Below are 12,650 nucleotides of genomic sequence, written 5' to 3'. Positions count from 1 at the left end.
AAGCAACATTCTAGAGTGTAATAGATCAATAAGAGGTAAGTATTTAAACATTTTCCTAGATTACTGGTGCCAGTGGTAAAGACAGAAAGGATGCTGGGCTTTTGAGGTGGGAAAAACCTGAAAGAACAGAATGGGGTGGCCTTAGGGGAGAAAAGACAAATTTGGCAGTCTTTACCATTTTCTCCTAAGTTAGCTCTGTTAGCCTACAGGAAGAAGTTGAGGAAATTGTAGCTTTGCCTAGAGGTATATCTTTATGGGTCATTATATGCATTCGTGGCTGTCTCCTTCCATTCAGAAAGATTTTCATGTTTTTTTTAAAAATTAAAACCCTCTTTATTCAAAAAAGTTTTTGTTGTTGTTGCTTTTTCCTGGAGGATCTCTTAATCAAGGTACTAGGTAAATACTGGCAAGGCTGGGAAATGGAAAAAACACACTACCTACCAAAGAATCCTTACCTATATTGATAAAATTATAAGAACATCTGAAATGATCACTTTTTGATGCAATGCAAATTCCTGCTAAAGTGATCGTGCTCCCAAACTCTTTCTTGAACTTCCCTCTGAACAGACTTTTTTTTTTTTTTTTTTTGCATAAGCAGAACAAATACAATCCACCAAGCTTGCCTAAGTTGTCCAAAACCCCAGATTATGGTTTGGGAATACTGATTACACGAATTAATGAAGTTTTAATGGCTTGAGTTTGGGAAAGACAACTCCTGATGGTCCACACCCTCTGCGAATCTGATGGAGACAGCTGGCTTGAGGCCAGAGGACACAGAAGGGGCAGCTGTAACTCCTCTCAGAGAGGCCCTGCTCTGGGAAGTGGATCCCACTCGGCTCCCTTTGCAGCAGCTCGGAAGGCCTCCTGGGCTGGGATTCCAGACCCTTTGCTCATGTCAGGAAAAGCCTTTGTGGGGGCCAGCGTTTAGACAGACACAGCTGGGCAAAGCAGCAACTCAGCAGCTCTGTGTGACAGAGCACACGCCAAGCCCTGGGAATAACTGAGAGGTCACCTACAGCCAAGTCAGAAACCACAAATCCACAAGGGACCACTCAGTGCTACCCAGAAGCTAAAACGTTAACCTGCTAAAGGCCAGCTTTAGATGAATGTTTCTTAAGCATCCCTGTTAGGTGGAAATACAGTTTTCAGCATGGTCCCCAAAGAATACCATTTCTCTGGCTAAAGGTGTCAGGTTGCTTTTTGGCCTTTTAACAGTGAGTGCGTTTTTTAAAACAGTATTACTAAGCATATGGTATTTAATCTTGAAACAAGCATACACTTGTAGCAAAAAAAATTGTTCACCTACAATTTCTGGTACTCCTGTCACTAACCTGGGAGAAGGTATAGGAAGAGGACAGACAGATGGTTGAGCTACACACAACTTGGGACAGAAGAGATGGGCTGAAAGGACAGCTAAAGAGCTAAAGCAAACAATGGGGAAGGACATCAATAAACAGAACAAAGTAGTACTGGCTATTTACCTGTAACTGTACAGCAAGCATCTTCTAAGGGTCAGATTGAAAAAAAAATTGTACACCATTTATTGTAACCCCAAAATGACTGAATGAAATGCCCCTCTAAACACACACATATACATACACTCTCTCTCTCTCTCTCTCTCTCTCCTCTCTCTCTCCTCTCTCTCCTCTCTTAGCACAAGGATATAACATATTTAATCATGACTTTTTTTTCTGCTAGGCACAAGAAATCACAACCACCAGAAGGTTACTGCATGACTTCCAACAGTTAAAATGCAGGTATAATTATATAATTATTCAGCCAACTGCTCCTCTCCAACTGGGCTTATCCAAGTTCCCCAAGTTTCCTGTTTTGATTTCCCAGATACTAGAAACTGGTTTCCGCCTCTTGGTAGCTGTTTTGGTTTTTTTTTTCCCCCTCTGTACCAGTTATCAAGACATCAAAATAACAATTTGTACCCAAAACATAAAACTCTAAAATACTGACTTGGTTGTCAACCTAAATAAAACACTTAGAAAATAAATAACTTTGTCTACACTTTCCCCAGGATGCTGCTGGAATTTAAAGTGAAACACGTGTATTTAGATTTCAAAATCATTTTACATATATGAACCAAAAAAGGAAAGATAATCACATTATCAACTTGTGGCTTTTTATAAAGGGTAACAGCAATACAGATTTAAAGTTGCATAAAAGCCTTACTGCCTTAATTAAACAAGTATCCTTTAATGGCATTTGGGCAGCTAAAGCAAAAATCAAAATCAGGGGGACCTTGATCAGGTAAGGAGGTGAAGGTAAGGTTAAATGTGTTTTTTTATTTGGTCAAGGGAAGGGTTAGTGTTTCTAAACTTGGTAAACAAAGTTAACTTAATTCCTCAAAAATATATTTTTAAAACAATTTAGATAATCTAAAGCAATATATTCACAAGCATAACATTGATTTCAGATGTACCTAGCCTAAGAAAAATAGAATCTGTGAATGAGTAGTTTTAATGAAGTAAATGACTAACTTAAGAATTGTGAATCGGTGCATATGAATGTCTGGAAGCAGAGAAGGCAGTCCCTGCAACACAGAATGCCTGGCTTCAAAATAAGTAAGAATCAGAGTTTGAGAGATTCTCTCTCTCTTTTTTTTTTGGTAGTTCAGTACATATATTTTATTATCGAGGATTATGTTACAGCAGTTTTGAAGGACCAAGTGCTTCCCGAAGTTCCCTAAACTTCATAAACCTTGTAATATGTACAACACCTATCTCCATTTCTACCTGCCCTCTAACGGAATAATTATAGTACTGATAATTTGTAAGGACCTTATAATTTTAATGCTGCTATATCATAATCTTACAGTACACAGCAGTTATATTTTGAGAGAACATTTAATTTGACTCTCAGTATGTCTAAGCCGGTGAATTAATGATTACACTGGATCATTTTTACTATAGTCAATACTATATTATGAAAGATTTGGGGATAGTGATATTTAATACCATGCAGATAAATATAACTAAAAAAATTCATAGATATAAGGTCTTAGACATATTTCTAAAGTTTAGCAAAGGTCAAAAAGGTAAAGTTATATAGAGAATCATCTCTACTAAAAACAAAACAATTTCCCCAGCATCCAAAGTTTGGGAATTTGTTTGTTCCTCACCATGTGATCTTACACAGGCAGTATGAAATGTCTCAGTGGGGTTTTAATTTCTTTTTAATATTTACTTGGAAAAAAGTTTTTAAAGTCGTATAATGAAACCATTACTATGTATTAATATTTGAAGTAAAGCAATTTATACATAGGCTCTGTTTTTAAAAACAAAGAAGTATTAGAAAGTAAGTCCAATGATTACTTAAAGGCAAGATGTTCTCTCACAGCAGTACAGCAAATCCAGGGAGGCAGATTCACATAAACCCTCTATGACTTTGCTACCCAAAGTGTGGTGAAAACCCAGCTGTAACAGCTTCTCCCGAGGGTTGGTTGGAAATGCAGACTCGCCCATCCTGGTCCAGTCCCGGTAAATCAAAATCTCTGTATGACGGTCAAGTTCTCTCAACTTTAAGAAACCTATGCAATTTCCTATGTGTGATACCCAGGGCTCACCGTGGACCTCAAGCCCCGTGTGGGAATTCGGGTTGGGACAGAGTTGAGTGTCTCTGTCATCTCTGTACTTGTATTATGGGATGGCAGCAGATTTCTTGCTACAGATGAAAGTGTCTCCATCCAGCACTGTTCCAGTGGCGAGAGGGTCAAGAGGGAATTCTGCTGCGCTACCTCAAAGATGGACTGGATATTAAGTAATATGCCCAGCTCTCTTTGATCATATTTTCTTTGGGTACTTTTTTGTGAGCATCCCACCCCCACAAAAAACTTTTTTTTTTTGCGGTACACAGGCCTCTCACTGTTGTGGCCTCTCCCGTTGGGGAGCACAGGCTCCAGACGCGCAGGCTCAGCGGCCATGGCTCACGGGCCCAGCCGCTCCGCGGCATGTGGGATCTTCCCGGACCGGGGCACGAACCCACATCCCCTGCATCGGCAGGTGGACTCTCAACCACTGCGCCACCAGGCAAGCCCAACAAAAAACTTTTAAGTAAAAAAGTTCTGTGAATAAAAGCAGAGAGAATCATAATTCTTTCTACATACTAATTAAATGTGTGTCTACTGACAAACATTACAGATGGCATCAAGAGCTAGAATATGTGATTAGGCCACACAGCACAGGTTGTACTGTAGGCTACAGATCAAGAAAAAGGTAACAACCAAGAATAACATTTAGCACTTACACTTTACTTGTGTGAAAAAAATAAGTGCAATGTAGAAAACTAAAAATAGAGTAAGAAGCTCACGTAATAGTTAACATTTCCTTAGGGAGGACTGAAATAGTAAATTTAGGGCACAGAATAATTAATAAAGCTTAAGGCTCTGAAGCAACTGCTATTTGGATTTTTAAGAAAAGTCTACTAAACAGAAGCCATTTGTCTCTGTGTCATAATTAGTTTAGCTTCAGAGGATACAGCCTTACAATGTAAAAATCAAACTTCCCTTTGCTTTAAGCAGCAGAAAAAATACAGATACGAAAAGCCCATATAAACATATTCTTTCTAATCCTTAATTTCTGCTTCAGCATACATATCATGCAGTGTAAGTTTCCGAGACAGGACAAATGCTTATAAATATCATTTAAGACATTTATAAAATACCTTGAAAAAAAATCAAAAGCCAATTTCCACAGTGGATCTAAAATGCGAGTCAATTTATGCACCTGACCTTTCAGGCAATTTAGAAAACGGTCTTTCAGTTAAAGGCAAAACAAAGTCAAACCGGTGGCATCTGAGGTTCAGTTACCCATAGCATGTGCTTGATACATACTTTTTGAGTGAACAAATGAATGAATGAAGAATTAAAGCAGCTCTAAAATGAAAGGACCAGCCTCAGAAGGCACTTGTAGAGAATGCTGAGTAGAGGATCCTTCTGGACTCAAAGAGTCTACGACTATAATGCTATCCCTTCACCTTCCTATCCCATTATTTAATCATCTTAGCACTCCTACTCTGGATGGCTCTAATCTCAGGTGGGTCTGACCAGCTCTCCTAGACTCAAACACTTGTAAAGTCTTTCTTGAATAAGGGGGCACAAATCAATGAAATAACCGATCAGTTAATTAAAATGATATATTCTGTTTTATGCATCCCACTACGTTGAGTGCCAACAGCTGTGTTTCAGGCTAACTTTCAGTCCGCTGACATTAACAGTTCTGAGGCTTCCTTCCACTATACTAACAGAGCACTCGACGCTTCCGGCACCACCGTCGCTGCACAGGTCATTTCGTCTTGATTTTGGTGTGTTAACACTTACAGTCGCTCTTTTTCCTCCATTAAGCACATTACTGTCACATTAATCTTCCTAAAAGTGCTCATACTCCCCCCATCACTTATAAACTCCAAGGTCATTGACAGCACTGTACTCTCCCTGGGAGGATAACTCATGAATCCTTATCTCCAGCCCAGATCTCTGAGTTCCAGACCCATAACTCCCAATATTCCCATGATTCTCCACAGATACATCAAACATAACAAAACAGACTCAATATCCAGCTCATCCTGCCTCCCATAAGGCTGCTTTCCTTGTATTCCACATCCTAGTATATGACACCACTATACATAGCCTATCATGCCCCTGCCAAGCATCTATCTTGACAATCACCCCTCACCCCCCAAATCTCCTTCCCCATCCTCCAAAGTCAATCAGCCACTAAAGCCCACTGACTTGCCACCTTTATCCCTTCCATCTGGCTCCCTCTGTCCATCCTCTCTTGTCTATCTCCAATGCTGCTCTTCAGTTCTCCTTTCCCTTCTGTTGAACCACTCAATGCATTTCTCAGAGTTGGACTTGGTTCCCAATTCCTCCACAAAGCCTTCCTTGCTTTACCCCTCTCTTATGAATGTATAGCAGTTCTCATTTCTTATTTGTCCACTCAACGTAAGACAATGATATAAAATACCGCATGACAATTTTTGACTATCTTTTCTCTAAAATATCTTATAGAGAAAAAATAATTAAATACAGCCTGAAATTAGAAACTTTAAACATTACCTCTAAGTGCTTTCAGCTAAAACAAAGGAGGACTTTAAGTCCCAAGTGTCTTCTTCCTTTTGCAAAATGTTCATTGCGTAGCTCCAAACAGGAATAAGTTCCACAGCACCTAAACTATTCCAGTAATCCACGTGATGTGTGATGTCAAACAAGTATATTTAAGAACATATTTTATGGATCCCACACAGATATCCCTTTGGCTAGACTCTGCCTGGTGACATATCAGTGTGAATTTGGGTTGATTTTATTTTTCTCTAGAATCTCCCAACAAGGTCAGACCTCCTTGTGGAAAGGGCTGACTTTTCCTCAAGGATGTATGTCTGTTTTTGTAGCCCTCAGTATACTTATCATGAAGCTATGTATATGAATGCTACTTAATGAGTTAATTACATCAAAAATTACTTAAATGACAAACAGTTCTACTTCGGTGTCAAATTTATCCAAAACAAAGCTCTTCAGTCCTCCTTAAATCTGCTCTTGCTCCTAGTAAAGAGCACTACAATTTGCTTAAACCCTAAATCTAAGAGTTCTCCTGGATTCCTCTTTCTCTCACCCCCACATGTCTACAAGTCTACAACAAGTCATCAAGTCAACAAGTCATCAACAAGTCTAGTTCCAAATCATCTCAAACCCACCCATCTCTCCATCTCCAGCTCTCAGGTCTGAGTCCCCCTTATCTCTTATCTGAACACTACCTGTGGACGAGTTCCCATTCTTGCATCTTTCCAGCCTCTTCCCAGTCTCTTCTCTACCATGTTCATTTTTTAGAACACATACCAAATTACGTTACACCCTTGTTCACAATCCTTTAACAGCTTTCCTATGTACTCATCAAAAAATCTACACACCTCATCGTTATCTGACACAAGGCGTTGTGTGACCTGGCCCTTACTCACCCCCCACCCCCATGACATTCCAGCCACACTGACCTTCTTGCTTTTTCTCGACATTCTTTCAACACACCAAACTCTCTCTCAGCTTAGACCTTTGGCGCTTGCGGTGTCCTCTGTGTGGACTTCTCTCCCCTCAGATCAGCACAAGTTCAACTCCTTCTTACAGTCAGATTTCAGGTCAAATGCTCTTCCTTCATGAAAAACTTCCCTGACATCCTTATCTAAAACAATTTCCCCAGTCAACCCAGTAATTCTCTATCATATCATCCTGACGATTACTCTTCATAGCTCTTATCATACTCCATGATACTTTCCTGCTCACTTTTGTGTTTATTGTCACCCCTCCCCTTCTGAGTGTGAGCTCCACAAAAGCTGTATCCTCAGCAACTGGAACTGTGACTAGTACATGTTTGGCACTCAATGAATATCTGATGGATGGATCGACAGACGAATGTTTTCTAGGGTGCTTTACATCCTTCTCTGAATCTGGCATGATTTCATACTTCTGATTACTTCTCAACTTTATTACAACCACTCTGAATTATAGTAATATTTTTAGAAAACAAAAGCTACTTACCCCAACCTGTAGTCAGATGCAAACTTAAAAGTCCAACTTATTCACTGTATCATGGAAGTCTTTCGTATCAACTTTAACTACCATTACCAAGCCCAGAGAGGCCCCTCAAGAAAACCCTTGTGGCAGCCACAGAGGCTGGTACTGTTTTTGTTAATGTGGTCCCCTCTTCTGATGGTGTATCAATTTAACTTTTGTGGAGCTCGGTACAGCATGTACCAAACCAATGATAAACAGGTAGTATGGCATAAAACTAAAAGCTTTGTTAAGATCAAGGTGGGATGACTTGCAGTTCATTCCCTTTATCAGTCTTTCTCTTCTTCCTCAGAGAAACAAAGATAATTCTGACAAATTATTCCGTACAAAGGCCTGGCTGCCTGTTTATCCAGTATCCTATTTCCTCTAAATCTGTGACAAACTGACTTTATGATGATGTGTTCATTAAAATCCAGGACCAATACCCTCCCTTTTAAACAAAAATAATACACAAGAACATTTTTAAATACCCTGATATTGCCATTATTCTCCATAAATCTATAAATATGGTATTGAAATGCCTTGCAATGACTTCCACACATTCTAAAAATGTTGTTGTAATTATGCTTAAAATTCATGTTCAGAAATTCATGCTCACAAAACGTAGTAATGGGGACCCACATTATCTCATTATGCTCTGGCAAGAACCCTAGTCCTTCTGCCCCATCCCCAACTGCATACATACCTTCACACTACAGAATGCCCCAGAGAACAGTCCTCAAAGGAAGGCTTTAACTAGAACTAACTATTCACCTTCTCATAACAAACCTCAAGAACTAAGTCTAAACTTACCAGGTCATCCATCATCTCTGGACTCAATCTTCCTTGGCTCTGCAAAATCACCCATGCTCTGCACAACCCTCCCATCCGAATCCTTCTACTGTGCCTTCTAGAACTCGTGGACTGTCATCACCAAAATCCCCTTTGCTGTCGTTCTCCCCTCCAGATGGTTCCCTTCACCTTTGTGCTCTAATTGAAACCTGGGTACTCCTCCCTGACTGCTCTCTATCCCCTGAAGTCCTCTCAAGTGGGGACGGCTTCACCGCCCACATGCCATAAATCCTGAGGGTGGGGTAGGGGTCCTCTTTGTTCTCATCACTAATTTCAGATCATTCTTCCTCTTCCCCTTAAAAAAATAACACGTTGTTTGCCTAAAGCACATGCAATCACATGATATACCAACTACACGCAGGTGTTGCATTTATCTACACAACTTCTGCCTCTGTTCCTTTGCTACTGACTGCTGCCGTATCCTTCCCAGCAGCAATGGCATGGCCAGTCACCATAAGCACTCTCTTGCGTAACTCTCAATCTCAGTACCCTTCTCTTTATATCAGACTCATCAGGAAGAATCCTAACCCTGGTTAAATCCTAACCCTCCACCTCCACTGCATGCACCAGAGCTGGGGAAAAGCGCACAACTGTGCTGGCTGGTCTCCCTTCAAATTTATAACCTCAAGTAAGCTATCAGCACTAGCAGGCGACCCTAATACATTTCCCTACTTAATTCACTCGTCCTCCCTCTGAGATTTCTACTTTCCATTTCCTCTCCCTCCCCAATTTTTCACACCCCTTCTTCCGCCTCAACATCAGCTGATGACCTTGTTTTATGCATCTCTGAGGAACAGGAACAATTTTGCTCCTCTCCCTCCTCAAAGACTTTGCTCCTGCAGTCATCATCTTTCTTACATTATCAGTTTCTCCCTTTTTACTAGATCATTCTTGTCATCATTCAAACATGCTGTAATATCTTCCATATTTTTAAAGTGTCTCTTGACCCTAAATCCCTCTAAAACAACCACCTCATTTTTCAGTTCCACCTTTTGAGAGGTTTTCCCATTTCTGTTTCTCGTACTATCATTCTTCTACTCTTTCACGTTAGGAACCCCAGGATCATCTTTGTATTTTCATCCCTCCCTTGTCTGTTAGCAGATACTGGACGTTCTTCCATCAAAATGGCGTGTTTCCATCTCTTCCTTGCTTTTCCCCGGCCATCCCCTAGACCAGTCTCTTGTGACACCACATCTAAATAACGGAAACAGCTCTCCAACAAGCTGCACCGAGCTCTCCAACAGAAGCTCCACCTGCAAATTCCTTCCACGCCCCAAAACCCCAATCTGCCTAACACTGATTTCTCCATGCTCTGCTGCTGTCGGCTCATAAACCTACAGTGATTCCTGATAGCTCCTATCACCAGGCCTAACCTTCCTGAGCCACGTGGAAGACATTTCATCATCTGGTCCTGTCCTGCCTCCCCATCTTTCGTTCCTATTACCTATCAACATAAAAACTTGCTCTTTTACAGGAGTTCCCTGGTGGTCCCGTGGTTAGGATTTGGCGCTTTTATTTCCATGGCAAAAAAAAATAAACTTGCTCTTTTAGATTCATTTCCCAAGTGTCTTTCATGTAAGTCAAGCAACTCTCACTTGTACATTTTATTCTTTGTCCGTATCATTCTTCTTCCTGGAATCCATCACCATCCAAATTCCAAGTTGTTCAGACTCCTCCTCCTCTACAATACCTTATCAGATAATGCCAGGTCACAATTTTTGGGCCCTAAATTCCTATAGCATTCCAAGTCTTCATTGCATTTATTAATGATTTAATCATATACAGTGATATACCATCACTAACTCTTTCATTTGCAATATATACTTGAATAGAAGTAGACCTTTTTCTTCAAAATTATCTCTCAGGAAAGGGAAATCCCCCAATATTGATTTCTTACAAGGCCTCAAATATCACAGAGTGCTTTATTTAAAAAAAAAACAAGTACGATTTGTGGAAGATACATAAACCTTAAATGACCTCAACCAATCCTACTTTTGGATTATGAAGAGGCCATCAGACAGAATCTGTTAAAAAAAACAAGGGGAGGAGGGGCATAGAGAAATTTAATCAGCCACAGTAATTATTCCTGAGGGAATGATGTCAAAATTGGAAGTGCTGGATCTTGTAAACAGCCTTTTCAGAAACACCTGAAAAATCAATACAATCTCCACACTGTAAAGATCAAAAATACACACCTCACTAATTAAAAATGTAACCGTCCTAGTTTTATGTGAAAAGACACCGTGTTTTGGAACAAAACTTCTTGTGATAACTTGGATTCAAAATCTGCTGCATCTCCAACAACTTAGATGGCAATAAAGAGGGTGTGCTCAGAAAACAGTGTTAAATAACACGGAAATCAGCTCCAGCAAAGACAATGACAGTGACGGTGAGGCATCTGAAATATGACTAAAACAGTTTTGTGAAATATAAGAACAGCAAAAAGTAATACTCTAAATTGCTGTATTATTTTATATGACGTGATAAAATCTATATGAATAATTAATTTAATAGACATTTGACTGCTTCAACTCTACCCCTGGAAGTTTATACACTGAAGTTGGCAAAATATACTATTTTTTCAGCGGACAATGGGGGTGAAGACGGGGGAGCAAAGAGCCGCAAGAAAATAAAAACGAGTTTGGTAACTGTGTTGTCTATGGCATAATGTGATTCAAAAAAGACTTTACATAGTTAGAACTTGGCTTGTCAGCCATCCACTGTGTAGAGCTGAGTTTTTCAATTTTCAAATTTAAGGACTAGAATAAATGTTATCTAAGACTCTCTGTGTTCCCAAAATTTCATTTCTGTTGTTTTCTATTGTACTCTTTTTTAAAGATTCAGCAGCATTGGTAAACACAAAGAGAAATGCTATTTTAGAGGCTACTGCACATTTCCCATTCTTTACTACCATTTAATATGTCTGAGAAACTTAATACAATTCAAAAACTTCAGCCCTTGCTCTACTGCCCTTATAAGCTTGATTTTGGACTTGGAAAATCCTGGGTATTCCAAACTATATTACCAACTTCTCCATCTTTGAGCAGCAGCATTGTAGAGACAAAAGGTATATTTAAGAAAGTCTTGTTCAGTCTTCTTTTTTCCCTGAGCAGAACCTGGGGCTCAGCAAGAGTTCAATGCTGATCAGGGGCAGGGCTGAGACTCAAGCCCATGCCACATCCTCTGTTAATTCTGGTGGCAAGGCACAGCACTCAGCTCTGGGCATGCCACCCCTAATTACTTGATTACTTCATATTTTCAATTCCTAAATTTCCTTTCTAGGTTTTATGCATGAATGTATAAAAGTTATGGGCCACATTATTTTGTTATTTTAATGTGATTTCTGACTTCATTCCAGAGGGTAAGCACCCAATGACCCATCCACACCTATATGATTTTGAGTCAATCTCAGCCTCCGATCGCCACTGCACAAATCTCCCACCTCTTCTAAAGAGATGCACGTTCTTGCCAGATGAGCTGCATTTCTAATTAGCGCTCTCCTCATGGAGCACCATCCTATGGTAAATCACGCGGAATGGACGTGGTAACAACAGATGCTGACCTCAAGCATGCCACATGTGAAATCATCCACTATGCAGAGGTGACCTAGGCAGGCTGGCACAAACTATCCTGGCCATACTACCACAACATGACCATCCCACCACTTTCAGGAAACACACACATGCGTGGACACACAGGCACACAATGCCATCACGTCCGTACCTAGTCAACATTCTGCATCTTGTTTGAGATCATCAAAGCTACCAATTGCTCTAAGCTTGTCTTTGCCTTTTCCAGCTCAAATACCGTCACTGCTCAGAGTTACACAATGCTAACACTTATAACTGAAAATGTGTACTTACCTTCAATCCTCTTTAAAGCTGAAAGGCACATATCCTTCCTTGGAAACTCAAAGGGATTGTTACAGGTTCGAATGGTGTCACACTCACATTTCCCATTGATTATATTGCAGCCAGAGACAAGGTTTTCATTGCATGGTTCAAAACCAAGCAGTTGGTCATCATCCCAGTTCTCATCTGTAAAACAATTAACAACCACATAATGTTTGCTTGTTAGCTTCATTCAAAGGCCCGTCTGAGGGCTTCCCTGGTGGCGCAGTGGTTGAGCGTCCGCCTGCCGATGCAGGGGACACGGGTTCGCTAGGCCCGTGAGCCATGGCCGCTGAGCCTGCGTGTCCAGAGCCTGTGCTCCGCAATGGGAGAGGCCCACGTACCGCCAAAAAAAAAAAAAA

At 40.4% G+C, this 12,650-nt stretch overlaps 1 protein-coding gene across 3 annotated transcripts in view; it reads right to left on the bottom strand.

Moving 5' to 3' along the window:
* The window catches only part of CRIM1 (cysteine rich transmembrane BMP regulator 1), a 210,317-nt gene that overhangs the window by 148,617 nt on the left and 49,050 nt on the right, over nucleotides 1-12,650 (bottom strand). For all 3 annotated transcript variants that reach the window (XM_024753592.1, XM_024753593.1, XM_024753594.1), the window contains exon 2: nucleotides 12,262-12,435. In XM_024753592.1, the coding sequence (XP_024609360.1) occupies nucleotides 12,262-12,435 (174 nt within the window). The remainder of the gene's footprint in view (nucleotides 1-12,261; nucleotides 12,436-12,650) is intronic.

The sequence above is a fragment of the Neophocaena asiaeorientalis genome, unplaced genomic scaffold (genome assembly GCF_003031525.2).
Source record: "Neophocaena asiaeorientalis asiaeorientalis breed wild unplaced genomic scaffold, Neophocaena_asiaeorientalis_V1.1 scaffold171, whole genome shotgun sequence".
In the NCBI taxonomy this organism is placed as follows: Eukaryota; Metazoa; Chordata; class Mammalia; order Artiodactyla; family Phocoenidae; genus Neophocaena; species Neophocaena asiaeorientalis.
Note: the sequence above shows the minus strand (reverse complement) of the source record. Positions and strands in the feature narration are given on the sequence as shown.